General features: G+C 35.9%; 1 protein-coding gene and 1 non-coding gene across 4 annotated transcripts in view; one reads left to right on the forward strand and one right to left on the reverse strand.

The window, feature by feature from the left end:
• The window catches only part of RAD18 (RAD18 E3 ubiquitin protein ligase), an 85010-nt gene that overhangs the window by 43821 nt on the left and 23802 nt on the right, over positions 1–17387 (reverse strand). For all 3 annotated transcript variants that reach the window (XM_030927294.1, XM_030927303.1, XM_010369903.2), the window contains exons 5-7: positions 16802–17139; positions 14851–14950; positions 11128–11312 (exon numbers count right to left, since the gene is read on the reverse strand). In XM_030927294.1, the coding sequence (XP_030783154.1) occupies positions 11128–11312; positions 14851–14950; positions 16802–17139 (623 nt within the window). The remainder of the gene's footprint in view (positions 1–11127; positions 11313–14850; positions 14951–16801; positions 17140–17387) is intronic.
• Positions 5088–5225, forward strand: LOC115892200. Its single transcript, XR_004052084.1, has one exon. It is a non-coding gene; the product is annotated as a small nucleolar RNA SNORA43 (small nucleolar RNA).

Genomic DNA, 17387 nt, shown 5'->3' on the forward strand with positions numbered 1-17387 from the left:
AGAAATTTAAAATACATTAAAAAGTATTTCTTGTTCCAAACAAGACGGATTAGACTCATTTCTCCAACTAAGTACAACTAAAAACCCTGATATACAATTGACAACTGTAAGAGAACTCTGGAAAGTAGAAAGAGGAAGATGGACTGGCTAAGACCTCAGCATGTGAGGAACGACACTGTGGTGAGTTCCCTGAGGTGTCTTTGTATTCTGTATCTTACTGACTAGGCTCTGGAGAAGCCCAGAGACATCAAGAGGAACAGACAAAAAAGCCTCAAGAAAAATCTACTCTTTCTAAGCAAAGGACTGAAAAAGAGGGTGCCCAGAAACCTTCTTGATAATACCTGACCTACCCAAGCAAAACACTGCTGATGGTCCCTGCCCTTTGCAGTATTATCAGAGAGCAAGTGGGGAGCGTGGACTTCTGCCCATTAACCAGAGGTGGAAGGGGTCCTAGTGCAGGATGTCCTCCCATAGCAACAGTGTCAGTGGAAGTCTAGTGAGGAGCTCAGACTTCTACCCCCCATCCAATGATGGCAGGTGACAACTGCACCCTCTCAACTAATAACTGAGGAGAGAGTATCAAAGAGAAGGAACCTGGAGAAAGAATTCCTTCAGCCTGTGTAGGTCATCCCCGACCAACATGTGAAATTGTTTACAATTAATATGCCAAAAGGTTTGAAAACTGAACCACAGTGTGGAATATCAGGTATTCACAACAGTCTCCAGGTAGCAATTAAATAAAGTGGACCAAAATAACATTTCAAGGGATCTGGGAACTAAATCATCATTAGAACCACAGCCTAAAAAAGTAGGCCAGGATCTGCATGCTAAAAAACAAGATGACTTCCTGCTAAATTAGAATTTTTAAATAGAACCTAGAATGTCATTAGAATACAAAAAATACTCAGAATACAACTGAAAAAAAACTTGACATACTAAGAATCAGGAAAATCACGACTCAAATGAAAAAAGACAGGATGCCAATACCTGAGACGACCCAGTTGCTGGAATTATCTGACAAGAATTTTAAACCTACCATCATAAAAATGATCCAACAGGCAGTTAATGCTCTGGAGACAAAACAAAACTGCTACTGTATGAAATACTTTTGAGAGCCTTGAAACATGTAAGTGTACATGGATTTACATGTATACATATGCATACATGCATATGTATGTATATATGTATCCATGTATGCATATGTATATATATGAGCATAGCTGGTAGCCATATCTTGTTTCACCAATAGAAAGGACCAGAGCTCCTCAGAGAAATGGCTGATTTCAGGGCTGGGACATGGAAGAGCAAGAAAAGCCTGCAATATGTTGTTACATTAGAAATAAGAAAATGGTAATGAAAATAACGGGGGTATGTCATGAGGACAGGAATTAGAATGAAGACGCTCCTGCTGGCCAAATCTGGAAAAATACAAACACAAAACTAATCAAGAGAAGTAATGAGTTAAAAATCTGTGAATCCATATCCATAAGAGACAAATAAAACAATAAGGCAGAGGGAAGAGTTCTTGTTTTCAGAATCATGCCAAGTATCAATTAGCAAATGTGAAAGGAATGCTAAAGTTGAAAAATCATCATTTTGCAACTATCACAGAAAAGATTAGTTTAGATAAAAATTACCAAAGGATACTAAATATAGGGGTGAAATCTTAATAAGGTATAGAATAGCTACATAGCGTTGAAGTGTCTCTGTAGACTTATTAGTAGCAAGGGAGCAGATGTAAAGTATAAATGAGGGAGAAACTGGCCAGGTGATCAAGCCTGATATCACAAATGAGGGGTACACAGATGTCAAATGGCTCTAGATGTAATATTCTGAAGACAAAACATCACTTATATAGTATTCTGGCCAGGAATGCATAATCTGAATTTTCCGCCAGAATGAGAACATTTTACTTGAAAAACACACACACACACAACAAAGACTGTATTCTTTTAAAAGGCCAGTGTCATAAAGGACAAAGGCTGAGGAATTATTCCAGGTTGAAAGAGATTGAAAAGATATTACCACTAAATGCAATATGTGCTCCAAAACTGGATCACGTACTGCAGGAAAAAAAATCTACAAAGGTTATTATTAGGGTCCACTGACAAAATTGAAAAGATGAATAAAAGTATTATAACAAAGTTAAATTTACTACAAGTACTAACTACAGTGGCAAAAAAAGAGAATCTTTTTTTCTTAAGAAATAATACAAGGACGTAATTAGGAATAAAGAGTAAACACCATATAACTTATTCTCAGACAAAGAAAAAAATACGTGTGTAATTATATGGACACATACATTTCACAGAAAAAGAGACAGAGGAACAAAGTAATTCATAAAGCAAATGAGACAAAATGCTAACAATAGGTGAATCTGTACAAACGGTATAGTCTATGCATTCATTATGATAGTCTTTCAACTTTCCTATAAATTTCCAAATAGAAAGTTTTTTAAAAGAATGCAAAATTAAGACTTTTTCAGACAAACAGAAGCTCAGAGAATCTGTCTCAACAGCACATCTGCACTACAAGAAATATTGAATAATCCAGGCACGATGGTTCATACCTGTAATCCCTGCACTTTGCGGGGGGGCTAAAGCAGGTGAATCTCTTGAGGCTAGGAGTTCAAGATCAGCCTGGGTAACATAGTGAGACCCTGTCTCTACAAAACAAACAAAAATTAGCTGGGCATGGTGGCATGCGCTTGTAGTCCTAGCTACCTGGCAGGCTGAAACGGGAGGATTCCTGGAGTCCGAGGCTGCAGTGAACTATCATTGCGCCACTGTACTCCAGCCAGGGTGATAGAGCAAGACCCCGTCTTAAAAAAGAAAAAAAGAAAAAGAATGAACGAATAAAATTTTTCAGGAAATGTCCAAACACTGTGGAAATCAAGAAAAAAAAAGAAGTTTTTCAGGCAAAAGAAAATGACACCAGATGAAAACCTAGATCTACACAAAGAAATAAAGAATGCTGAAAATGGTAAATGTGCAGGTAAATACAGACCTTCTTTTCCATTTTTATTTAGTTTAAAGCAAAAGTAGTAACAAGGTATTATAGTGTTTAAAATACGTAGAAGAAAAATTTATGACAATAGTACAAAGAATGAAAGTCATAAGGTCCTTCCATTACACATGAAGTAGTATACTATTAACTTAAGGTAGACTGAGATGAGTTAAAAATGCATATAGTAAACTAGAACAATCACCCCTACAAAAAAAAAAAAGTATAGCTCATAAAATGAAGATAACATAAAAAACTAAAAAATACTCAGTTAATCTAAAAGAAAGCAGGAAATGAAGAAAAAACAAAAGAATGACAGAATAGCAAACAAGCACGATGGCAGATATAAACCCAACCAAATAGAATAAATGAAATTAAAATAGTTTAAACCCTACAATGTAATGGTAGAGCATGTCAAATTAAATTAAAAAAGAAAATCCAAACCATATATGGCTTATAATAAAACACAGTTTAAATATAATGATACAATAGATTTAAAGAAAAATGAGATAAAGTAGTTGCTACACTCATATCAGATAATTTTTGAGACAAGGAATATTACCAGAGACAAAGACATATATGCCATAATAATAAACAGGCTAACTAATCAAGAAGATACATAATAATACTAAGAGATTCAAAATATAACAAAACTGAAACTATTGACAGGGAAAATGAAAAATCTATAAATATAGTTGGATATTGCAAAAAGCTCGTCAGTAATTGATAGAATCAGTAAACAGAATATCAGCAAGGATGCTGAAGACTTGAATACACTATCAAGCAAATTTACATAACATTTACAGATCACTGCACAAAAATAAATGAGTACTGACCACAAACAAACCTTGAAAACATTACACTAAGTGACAGAAGTTAGTTTATAAAAGGCCACATGTTATATGATTCCACTTAAATGGAATATCCAGAACAGACAAATGTATAGAGACAGAAAGTAAATTAGTGGCTATCTAGGGCTGGAAGGGTTGGTAGAAAATGATGCTAATGGATACTGGGCTCTTTTCAGGGTAACAAATGTTCTAAAATTTAATGTGATGATAGTTATACAACTCTGTGAATATACTGAAAACCACTGAACTGTATACATACTTTAGGTGGGTATGAATTATATCTCAGTATTATATTAATTATATTTCAATAAACTGATTAAAACTCAATGTTATAAATATATCACAGAATAAATAAAAAATATAATCATCTCAATAGATGCAGAATACGAAATTGACAATTCAACACACCTTCATAATTCTCAATAAACTAGGAAGGGAAGAAATGTCCTCAACCTCATAAAAGGCATCTATGAAAACCTATCACACTTAATAGTGAAAGACTAAATGTTTTACCTATAAGATTGGGGTATTCTAGAATTAAAAGAACATATATTGATGCAATAATATTATCACTCAAATGATTTTTGAAGGCAATCATTCTTCCTTCTGGGGAGACAGAACCTTGAAAACTCAGATGAAAGTTAGAGATCCTTTCTTAAAAAATTCATTAAAAAAAAAAAGATTGCAGAAAGGAAAGGATGTTTGCCCACACCACTTTTATTTCACGTCGCACTGGAGGTCCTAACCAGTGCAACTAACCAAGGATAGAAAGATAAAAGGCATATCAACTGAAAAAAATAAATAAATAAAACTGTTTTTATTGGCATGCAACTTGATTGTGTATATAAAAATCCTATGAAATCTATAAAAAAGCAATTAGAAACATGTGAGTTTCACTAGTTAATAGTATACAAGTAAATATACAAAAATCAGTATGCCAACATGACTCTTTAAAATAGTAATAAACAATGAGAAATAACAATTTTAAAACCACTCACAATAGCACCAAAAGACATGAAATATTTAAGGATACATTTAACAAAATACATGGAACACATGTACATAAAAAACTAGACAGCACTATTGAGAGAAATTAAAGGAGGCCTAAAGAGACATACCATGATTGTGCATTAAAAGTCTTAACATTGTTAAGGTATCAATTCTAAGCTGATCTATGTAATCTCGCTCAAAATCCCAAAAGGTACACACTAATAAACTGACTGCCCTGCAGATGCTGTCCTGGACCTGCCAGCAGCACAGATGCAGATGCTCTGCTATGCCTGTAACATCAGGGCAAAGTGAAAGTGGCTATTTCTACACTCAGCGTTCAGAAAACAGTGAACAACAAGAATGGATAATAGCCTGACATTTCTTAGGGGAAAAACAACAGCAACAACAAAACTGAGTCTATCATTTACGTGGAATTGCAAAGGACCCACAACAATTTTGAGAACACAGTTGAAGGACTTATACTACCTGATAATTTTAAGACTTACTATAAAGTTACAGAAATCAAGAGTGTGTCATGAGTGAGAAGACAGATACATAGATCAGTGGAACAGAATAGATTCTAGATAGATTCACATGCTATATACACAGCTGATAGGTTTTTGACAATGGTGGCAAAGTAATTCAATGGGGAAAGGATAATCTTTTTAACAAACGGTGCTGAAAAACTAGATATACATATTTTTTAAATAAACCTTGACATTTATCTTCCACCATACAGAAAAACTAAATGAAAATGGATCATAGATTTAAATATAAAAGCTAAAATTATAAAACTCCTAGAAAATAACACAGGAGAAAATCTTTGTGATCTTAGGATGAACATATATTTTGTTGACATGCAACACAACTGTATACATAAAAAAATCATGAAATGATACACAAGAGGCATAAATCATAAAAAAAGTAAATTAAATTTCATCAAAATTAAAACTCTCTGCTCTTCAAAGACATCATTAAGAAAATGACAAGGTAAGCCACATACTAAGATAAAATATTCACAACACATATATTTAACAAATTCAGTATCCAGAATATATAAAGAACTTACAAATCAATAAAAAGAGTTAAGGGGCAGAATATTTCAACCAAGCCTTTATCAAATAAAATATATAAATAACAAATAAAAATATCAAAACACAGGGGACATCACTAGTCACAGGAACATGCAAATTAAAACCATCATGAGATACCACTACTACACATCAGTTAGAATGGCTAAAATTAAGAAGAATTAAAATACTAAGTGTTAGCAAGGGTGTGGCAAAAGTGGGACTCTCACAATGCAAAATGGTTCAGTCATTTGAAAAACTGTATGGCAGGTTCTTATAGTGACATTTACCGTATGAGCAGCAATTCCACTCCACCCAAGAGAAATAAAAACATATGGTTACATAAAGATCTGTGAACCCATGTTCATAACAGCTTTACTGATAATAAGAAAACTGGACACAGTCCAGTTGTCCATTAATAAGCAAAGGGATATACAAATTGTGGCATGGCTATAAAGCAGAACACTGCTTGGCAATAAAAAATAAATGCACTGGCCGGGCACAGTGGCTCATGCCTGTAATCCCAGCACTTTGGGAGGCAGAGGCGGGTGGATCACAAGGTCAGGAGTTCGAGACTAGCTTGGCCAACATGGTGAAACCCCGTCTCTAATAAAAATATAAAAATTAGCCGGGCATGGTGGTGGGTGCCTGTAGTCCCAGCTACTCAGGAAGCTGAGGCAGGAGAATCGCTTGAACCTGGAAGGCTGAGGTTACGGTGAGCTGAGATCATGCCATTGCACTCCAGCCTGGCCAACACAGAGACTCTGTCTCAAATAAATAATAAATAAATAAATAAATAAATAAAATAAAAAATAAATGCACTACTGGTAAAAGCAACATGGAAAAATCTCAAAAGTACGCTAAGCGACAGATGCCATATGTAAAAGGCTACATACTATACAATTTGTGTAATTTCATTTATGTGACAGTATAGAAAAGGTAAAATTACAGGGACAAAAAAAGAGATCAGTGTTTCCTAAGGTCTTAGAGTAAAAGAGACAGAATATACAGCAAAAGGGCATTGGAACTTTCGCTGATGAAGGAAATGTTCTACATTTCAATTAGAGCAATGGCTAAATGACAATATACATTTGTCAAAATTCACCTAACTGTACACTTTTAAAGGATGTATTATATTGTAAGTAAATTATACCTCAATAAAAAGGGCACACACAAAAAGTGACATGCCATTGAATATAAGAAAATTATACAAAAATCAGTTGTATTTTTCTATACAAGCAACTAATAAAAACTGACATTTTTAGAACAAAACGTCATGTACAACTGCATCAAAAACATCAAAGAATAACTCTTTAAAAAGATGTGTGACATCTACAGCCATCTGATCTTTGACAAACCTGAGAGAAACAAGAAATGGGGAAAGGACTCCCTATTTAATAAATGGTGCTGGGAAAATTGGCTAGCCATAAGTAGAAAGCTGAAACTGGATCCTTTCCTTACTCCTTATACGAAAATTAATTCAAGATGGATTAGAGACTTAAATGTTAGACCTAATACCATAAAAACCCTAGAAGAAAACCTAGGTAGTACCATTCAGGACATAGGCATGGGCAAGGACTTCATGTCTAAAACACCAAAAGCAATGGCAGCAAAAGCCAAAATTGACAAATGGGATATGATTAAACTAAAGAGCTTCTGCACAGCAAAAGAAACTACCATCAGAGTGAACAGGCAACCTACAGAATGGGAGAAAATTTTTGCAATCTACTCATCTGACAAAGGGCTAATATCCAGAATCTACAAAGAACTCAAACAAATTTACAAGAATAAAACAACCCCATCAAAAAGTGGGCAAACGATATGAACAGACATTTCTCAAAAGAAGACATTCATACAGCCAACAGACACATGAAAAAATGCTCATCATCACTGGCCATCAGAGAAATGCAAATCAAAACCACAATGAGATACCATCTCACACCAGTTAGAATGGCAATCATTAAAAAGTCAGGCAACAACAGGTGCTGGAGAGGATGTGGAGAAATAGGAACACTTTTACACTGTTGGTGGGATTGTAAACTAGTTCAACCATTATGGAAAACAGTATGGCAATTCCTCAAGGATCTAGAACTAGATGTACCATATGACCCAGCCATCCCACTACTGGATATATACCCAAAGGATTATAAATCATGCTGCTATAAAGACACATGCATACGTATGTTTATTGCGGCACTATTCACAATAGCAAAGACTTGGAATCAACCCAAATGTCCATATGTGACAGACTGGATTAAGAAAATGTGGCACATACACACCATGGAATATTATGCAGCCATAAAAAAGGATGAGTTTGCGTCCTTTGTAGGGACATGGATGCAGCTGGAAACCATCATTCTTAGCAAACTATCACAAGAAGAGAAAACCAAACACCACATGTTCTCACTCATAGGTGGGAACTGAACAATGAGATCACTTGGACTCGGGAAGGGGAACATCACACACCGGGGCCTATCATAGGGAGGGGAGAGGGAGGAGGGATTGCATTGGGAGTTATACCTGATCTAAATGATGAATTGAGGGGTGCTGATGAGTTGATGGGTGCAGCACACCAACATGGCACAAGTATACATATGTAACAAACCTGCACGTTATGCACACGTACCCTAGAACTTAAAGTATAATAAAAATAAAAAATAAAAAAGATGTGTGAGATCTTCACACTGAAAACTGCAAAACATTGATAAAAATCAAAGACGAAGAAAGGGATAAACCATATTCATGAACTGGAAGACTCAAATACTGTACAGATATCAACTATCCCAAAATTGATCTATAAATTCAATATAATCCCAATTTTAAAACTTATATGGAAATATAAAATGCCTAGAAAAAACAAGGCAACCTCAATAAACAAAACTGGAAGAACTATATAACCAGACAGCAAGACCTATCATAAATTACTTATAAAGTACTTAAGACACACATTATTTATCCTGCACAAGGGTAAATAATAGCCCAATGGAATGAAACAATGTCCAGGCCTACACATGTACAATTAGCTGATTCTCAGTCAAGACTTCTGGCAATTCAGTGGGAGAAGGGATGGCATTTCAATAAGTGGTGCTGCACCAATTGGTTATTCATATGGGGGAAAAAAAGACAATCTTGTCCTCTACCTCACAACACATGCTAAAATCAATTCCAGATAAACTGTACATCAAAATTTAGGAGAAAGAACAATAAAATTTTAAAAGAAAATAAGAGAAGATCCACATGATCTTGAAGTAGGCTAAGGCAAAGCACTGATCCAAAGGAAAAATGTAATGAATTGGACTATTTTAAGAACTTCTACTCTTCAAATGATGCCATTAAGAGAGTGAAAAGGTGAAATTAGAAATATACATACAGGCCGGGCGCGGTGGCTCAAGCCTGTAATCCCACCACTTTGGGAGGCCGAGACGGGCGGATCACCAGGTCAGGAGATCGAGACCATCCTGGCTAACATGGTGAAACCCCATCTCTACTAAAAAATACAAAAAACTAGCCGGGCGAGGTGGCGGGCGCCTGTAGTCTCAGCTAGCAGGAGAATGGCGTAAACCCGGGAAGCGGAGCTTGCAGTGAGCTGAGATCCGGCCACTGCACTCCACCCCGGGCGACAGAGTGAGACTCCGTCTCAAAAAAAAAAAAAAAAAGAAAAGAAATATACATACATACAGCAGAAGATTTTTATCCAGGAAATTTCAGTTACTCCCACAAATAAGAATAAAAATAGACCCACAGCACAGAAGAATTGGACATAGATTTAAACAGGTGTTTCACCAAAGAGGATATCCAGATGGCCAACAAGCATATAAAAATGTGCTGAACATTATGTCATTAAGGAAATGCAAATTAAAATAAAAAGGTACTACCATAGACCCACTAGAATGGCTAAAATGGAGAGCTAACAATGGTGATGTTGTAAAGGGTGCAGAATAACTGACACCCTCATACCTTCCTGATGAAAGTATACATGACTACTGAATTTGGGGCTGTATCCATGAAAGCTGAATATCTGCAAATATATAACACCAATTCCATTCCTGTATATATATATATCCAACAGCAACACGCACCTATATGCACCAAAAGATATATAAAAGACTATTCATAGCAGCATTATTGTTAACAGAGAAAAAGTGGGAAAAAAGTGAAATGTTTATTAAACACTCAATGGATAAGATGATATGTTTATACAATGGAATACCAGATAGCAACAAAAATGAAAAAAATCACGACCATATAAAAAAACATGAATTAATCTTATAATGTTGCACAAATGAGGGCAGGCACAAAAGAATACATAAGCTATGTCCCATTTATTTAAAGATCAAACATAGGCAAAATGAACGTATGGGGTTAGAAGTCAAGATAGTGGTCAAATGTGAGAATGAAGTAGTGAATGGGAGGAGGCAGATAGGGCTTTTCAGATGCTGGTAGTGATCTCAGTAGTGGCTACAATGACATTTCACTTTATGAAATTTACTTTGTGATAATTCACCAAACAATACACTTAAAATTTGTGTGTTTTAATGTTTGCATGTTATTCTCCAAGTTTTTAAAAATTAGACAATTCTCTATGTTAACAGAAAGAACTCCAATATATGTGTGTGGTTTAATGAAAAGAAACAACCATTAAATAGTGCACTACACAGAATACTACCATTTTGTAAAAACGGTAATGAAAAGGATATATGTTTGTGTACTATAATCATAATGGCAACATTTACTGAAAGCCAACTACTTGCTAAGGTACTGTGCTAGGCACTTTTCATGCCTTTTATCATTTATTCCACTCCACATTATGAAGTAGGTAGTATTATAACCCTTATTTTATGAATGAGAAAACTGAGGTACAGAGATATCAAGTAACATGCCCACGGTCACCAAGCCATAAAGCTGAAAAACGGGCACTGTAACCCAGGCTCTCCAGATCCACTCTTCCCCACCACACTCTCCCTAGATAGGCACATGAGAAACTGGCAATGGGGTGCCTCTGAGAAGAGATCTGGGGATTGGAAGGCAGGCTGAGAGGAAGGCTGGCTTATCATAGCATACTCTAGGTACCTTTTGAAGGAATACATTTGCATGTCTTATCTATTATCAAAAAAGTATTTATTTACAATATTTTTCTATGGTCTATAATTTCTGAGCTATACAAAATTGCTTTATCCACAAGGTAAGCATAACTCACTGTTTTATTACTTTACCTGATTTAGGATGCAAAGCATCGCATTGGGCATTGTACATGTGTACAAATTCTTGGTGCCTTTTAATGAGCTGTTGTTTATTTCCTTGAATAGATAATCCATGCTCTTTTAGCTTTTTCTTTAAATCACGATCAGAGAGCAAATTATATACAGTTTTGGGCAGCGGTTTCCTTTTGTGAACAGAACTGAAAAGGGGGGAAGATCCCTGATGATTATTGTGAATTATCAAATGCTTTTCACGTAAAATGGCAAACACATTCTGATTCAACACCTGGGTGCCTGGAAAAATAGTAGAACCATTAGATTAAAAAGGAGAGAGAAAAATCAAGTTGGCGGATAAAGCTGAGTGTCTGACATGATGCATCTGAGGTGCTGGTGAGACATTCAGACACAGGGGCCTAGGTGGCACCAGAAGTGCGAGACTTGGGTCTCAAAAAGACATCAGACCTAAAGGGGCACATTTAGAAGACATATATGTAAGGCTTGTGGAATATGCTATGAGGACTTCATTTAGAATCACACTTACACAGACCTACTCAATTTTCCACCTCTTTAAAGCATGCTAGAAATTCTAGTGGACTAAAATTCAAGCTACCTAAAAGCACCAATGACTTGAGACAATTCCATAAACAGGAACTTCTTAGTGAGTTTTAATTCATTTCATCTGATTATAGCAGGTTCTCTACCTGGCTCAGCTTTATGGCAATTAGATGCTCAACAAAAATGTGCTCAAGGAGGTCATTACACTTGCTATCATTTCAAAATAAGAATAGCAAAGATTCAGGTGAAAATTAACAGAAACTTGAAATAATAGGTTTATCCAAAAAACAAGTTTTTACGAAGGATTAGCATATAACTAGCTCACACAACGCTGTCCCAAACATTAGTGTACCTAAGAAGCACCTAAAGAGTTTATTTAAAATGCGGATTCTCCATCCCCTTCTCCACACCATCCACCAATTGTGGTTCAGTCTGAAGTGGAGATCTAAAATCTCTATTTTCAACAAGGTTCTCCAGAGTAAATCTGATATAAACAATCCGATAATCAAATAGAGAAATATTACAGTCAGGTATAGACTGAAAACAATCAAAAATTTCTCTATTAACCAACAGGGCCATTCCCCAAATAAATTATGTCTTTTATGCTGTATTAATAAAGCCTAAAAACCAGAAATAACTAATTAAATGTGAAAAGACCTGCAAACTCTCGATAGATTATATTTTTCTGAAAATTGTTCTTCTTCCAATGACAGTCCATCAGACTCTACAAGACTGATAAAATTACAGCAAAATGAAATCTCAGTAGGTAGCAACAGCTGAATCATTTTGTGTTTACAGAAGCACACAGGGAGAGATGATTCATTAAGTCTGTATCTAAAATATTTGTTTTATCAAGGATAGATGATTAAACTATGACTGTGAAATTCTAGTGAGGAACTGTACTGTCCATTGGCATTTACAATAAAAAGCACCACTAGAGATCAATTCCTATCAGGAATTTTAAAACATGAAACCCGATAAATGTTTCCCCAAACACAAAAATGACATTGATTTTTCTTCCATGATTTAGTGGAACTGAGTAACACACTTCAGGGGCCTCAGAATCTGAGGACAGCAAAGGAAGGGTGCATCTGCGAATCAGTTCTGACATGGTTTTATATAGAAGAGTTAAGGGCTGCCACTCACATTCAGCAGATGGCTGTCAGAATATTGTGGAGGAGATAGGAAAACTCACAGGGCCTCTTCTCTATGACCCGACTCTGGGGCCAAGATACAACTAAAGAACGACATGGTTGCCTTCAGTATCTCCAGTGTTGCCTTCAGTATCTCCACAAACACCAGTTTTGTAAGATGGAAATGATGAAGACAGAAAGGCTTGGCAGTCAAATAAATTTAGGAATTACTGAATTAAACAAAACCTAACAGCTATACTTAATGTAGGACTTCTCAAAGCCTTTAACACACTAAGAGGGGGATCCGGGAGGTAGTGCTTGTAAGTTCACTACAGAGAACTGGCAGGACTATACCATTCTTTGAAGCAGGAATTTAAACCACTATTAGAACTCAATTACACGTGGACGAGTATGTCTTTAAATAAACTGACAGCATCAAAAATGATGTATCAGAAATGTATTCGAACTGATGGATGGATCTAGAAAAAGGGGAGTCCAGGCAAGATAATCAGTGCAGATTCCTTATTCTTCCAAAAAAATATACTCAGCTTCTATATTCCCAACTCATGCATTTCTAAAGAGAAAAGCAGGTCATCAAACTCTCGTGGCTTATGGGAAATAATCCTTAGGACTATTCATTTACTCCAAATCGCCACTAACTAAGCAACCTAAAAATCTAAATTTTATTCTCATCAACAAACTTACCCACTAGGTGGGAGTATTGTGCATGCAAAACTGCCCCAGGTTTGGACTCAAATATGTCTACCATTTTTAATAAAGCAACACTGTGTCTTATACGTTAGCTTTTGTAAGTTATAACAGTATGAATCTGACCCTCGAAATCTGCATTCACTCCAAATTTACTCATAAAAATTAAGTGATTTATTTTCTTTAATCACAAAAAATAATACGATGGCTCTCTGTCTTATTAACGTGGTTTTTGGAAAATACTCTTCAAAGTCCTTCAAAACAGACTGAACACAGAAGCAAATCATTCTTTCATCCCCACTTCCCAGATACCATTAATTTCTTCAGCTTCCCTCCTCTTCTTTTCCAAATCTCTCTGAATTATCACCTATTATCTTCCCCTTGCCTCCTGTTTCAGAAGGGTCCTTTCTGCATGTCAAGGATAACCTCATTACTGCGCTCTTGTGCTCCTCACTTTCTTCCATTTATCCTCTGCTCTCTCCCTGGAAATAGTGGAAGGAAAGAGACTGAAGGCTTAAACTCCTATTTTTAAAAATAACATCCCTTGATCTTTATGCCACTCACCCCTTCTCCAAACTACCATCTCATCTTTCTCCCTTCATCACCAGACTCATCTAAATTGTGTCTTCTGTTTATGACCCACTGATTCCTTAATGCCTTGCAATTTGAGTAGTATTTCATTCCTGAACAACTTATATGTCTAACAATAGTGGACTAGTAGAAGAAATTAGTTATTTTCATGTACAAAGGAGGCAGAATAGCACAGTTGTTTAGATGCAAATACTGAGCTGCCAATTTATTAGTAACAATACCTGGATGGTGTGGGTGTGCGGTGGGGTACGACATTACATTTCATATATGCATTTTTGTACCTTTTTATATCATATATATTTATATAATTTCCTAGTCAAAACTTTTTGGAAAATTCGATTTTAAATTTTAAAACTTCTGAGCATCCTAAAGATCAGAGAAAGATTTTCTATATTCTATATTCAGAGTCTAATCTTGCTTTCTTTGGCCAAGAGGCTTTTTGGTAGTTTTAAAATTCTAAGAGTAAAAAACAAGTTTAAAAAGAATTGAATTTGAAGTCATTAATTTCTTATTAAGTCAAAATTTAGTAGCAGTTCAAATATTCAACATAGCTGATATTTGGCAAAGTGGGAGTTGAAGAAAGAACAGAGAGGGATTGGAAGAAGTGGCCAACAGGAGTGAAGGAGAAAGCAAGTAAGAGCAGGAAATACGGTTACCAGGATAAAATGAATACTGTAATTTTCCCCCAAGTTTATAAAGCACAAGAGGCACCCAGCTAAAGTAGCTCAATGGTTTTGCTCAACGTCCTTACCTTCTGAGGCTTTCCTTCTTCTCTTCGCGTGATAAACAGCTGTCTAAATGCTTATTAATATGACTTTCTGGAATATTAACCCCACAAACAGGACAATCCACTGTATTTTTTAAAAAGAAAAAGAGAGACTATTAATTGTAGAAGGGGCAAAAGTATGTAAACTGGAATCTTTTCAGCAAGTAAAGTAAAAAAGAATCCCAACTTAACATGCACTTAGAAAAGCAGGAAAGAAAAAGAATGGCCCGTCGGGACAACAGGAGTGGGACAGACTGGTTACTGGGTAATGGCTAAATTGTGGGAAGTCACACAATTGAAGTCCTGGTCCCAGAGAAAGAGACTGCAAATAAGCTTGAAAGTTTGTTTATTAGAAAATGCTTCGGTTAAATCTTTTCTAACAAGGTATGACCAAACTATAGAACTAATCTTAAATTTTCCCAAGCCTTAGGAGCTATCCATGTTTAGCATAGAAGCAATAGTAACAACTTAAGACACACCTGGCCCAGGGGCTGGGTGAAGGAAAGGTAGTTTAATAATTTATTGAGTTGGGCCAACTACTGTTCAATTTTGTCAATGGTTACAAATTTGTTAATTTAGCTCTCATTTATAATTCTACACATAATGTTAAAATTAAGGAACACAATCATTCTCAAACTATTTCATAAAGTTGTAGGGATCTGTGGGGGTAATTCAGGGCCTACAGACCTCCATGGATAATAGGCAGAAGGAGGTCAGGTGAAACAGAACAATCTGTTTTATCTATTTTAATATGTTACGGTTTATTGTAAAATTTCAATTGGGAAAAAAGGCTCTGCTGGGGAAAAACAGTTAACCATCAAGCTAAAAAATACTACAATAAGAACTGTCAATTGGTAAAAAGACTAAGGATAGACATAGTAGAAAATATAAGTGAAATTTATATATCTTTAAAAGATGTAAACACGTTAAGTACTAATAAACTAATTTCAATCTAAGTTTAATAAACACTCACATCTCTGCACTGTGTGTGGTATGGGTATACCAAAGATGTTTAAGAGTTTCTGCCTAAAAGGTGCTCTAAACTTCACTGGAAAGAAGACATAGAAACAAAAGGTTAAACAAGCTGACATATTCATCAAACAGTTAAGCAAATGGGACACAAAACACTCCAGAAAACAAGTTTTATAGCACTTTTGTGACGTGAGACAGTGTTTTCTAACATAACAAATGAATAGTGAGGATCTGGATAGTCTGGAAAGGTATAGAACAGGGGCCGGCAAACATTCTTAGTGAAGGGCCAGGTAGTGAAGAGCCAGGTAGAATTTAGACTTTACCGATCATATGGCCTCTGTCACAACCATGCAACTCTGCCACTGTAGCATGAAAGCAGCCACAGACATATGCAAACAAATGGGTATATGAACTTTTATTTACAAAAACAGGTGGCAAGGCAGATTAGCTCTGCCAGTTGTAGTTTGCCAATTCCTCAATGTACTGGAGGAACAGTGGGGAGATTAGCTTGGCTACAGCATAACTTCTGAGAGGGAGAGGTGAGCAATAAGGCGGGATGACTAGGGTAGGGCTCAAATTGTCAAAGGCTTTATATGGCAGGCAGAACAGTGAGGAGGCATTCAAGTGGTGGTAAAATAAGACAAAAAGAGCTCTTCAAGATTAAATGGCAACTGATATGTTGAATGGGGGGAAGAAGGATTAAAAGCTGAAAACAGAAAGCTACGCCATACTGAAAGCCTGAACTAATTAAAACTGTTTCCTTTTTGTAGCAGTCAGCCTGAATTCCTATTTCTGAGAGAGAAAGAAAACAAACATTATCTACAACAATATCTGAAGTTTGTGATATGGTAAAATCTTGTTTGTCCTTTACCATTCCTTCCCCCTCAAAGATGCTGCCTATTTATTCTTATGTCATATGGATGAAAAGATTTCCATATTTCCACATATGAAAATAACTTCCTACCTTTAGTAACGTGTTTCAAAGCGGATGTCGAGGGTGTCTCAGGACGCTTAGCCTCTGAGGGATCTGGAGCCATCTCTTCTACAGAACGTGTCTCTTTGGTCTTTGCAGCAGGGCTTGCCTCTTTTTGAGGGGTGAATTTGCTTTTATTTTCTTTTATCAACAACTCTGATGTAGAACCACTCATTTCTCTGATCAAGAAATTATCCATTAACCTGCTCCCCTGCTTTAAAGACTCTCTGGAGGCTACAGGAGTATGTACTTTGACAGCAAGATTCTTTGAAGAGGAAGAAGCAGGAGATTTGGGTGGTGACTCTAAAGCAAACTGCAATAGATGATTCCTTGAAGAACAAAAAACACAACAGATGATTAAGATATCCAATTTTATATAACAAATTAACTGACATAAGCTGTTTTCCCAATTAACCTTGTTTTCTGAAATACAGGACCTATACTATAATGACAACCAAATCAAAGTTTCTTCTAGTATAACTCAAAGCAATAAATCTAACTTAAAAAGCAGTTAATGTGTCAATAAAACAAAATGAAACAAAATCAGCTTTCAGCCACAGAGAATAGCTTATATGAG

Source organism: Rhinopithecus roxellana, chromosome 1 (assembly GCF_007565055.1).
Source record: "Rhinopithecus roxellana isolate Shanxi Qingling chromosome 1, ASM756505v1, whole genome shotgun sequence".
NCBI classification, from domain to species: domain Eukaryota; kingdom Metazoa; phylum Chordata; class Mammalia; order Primates; family Cercopithecidae; genus Rhinopithecus; species Rhinopithecus roxellana.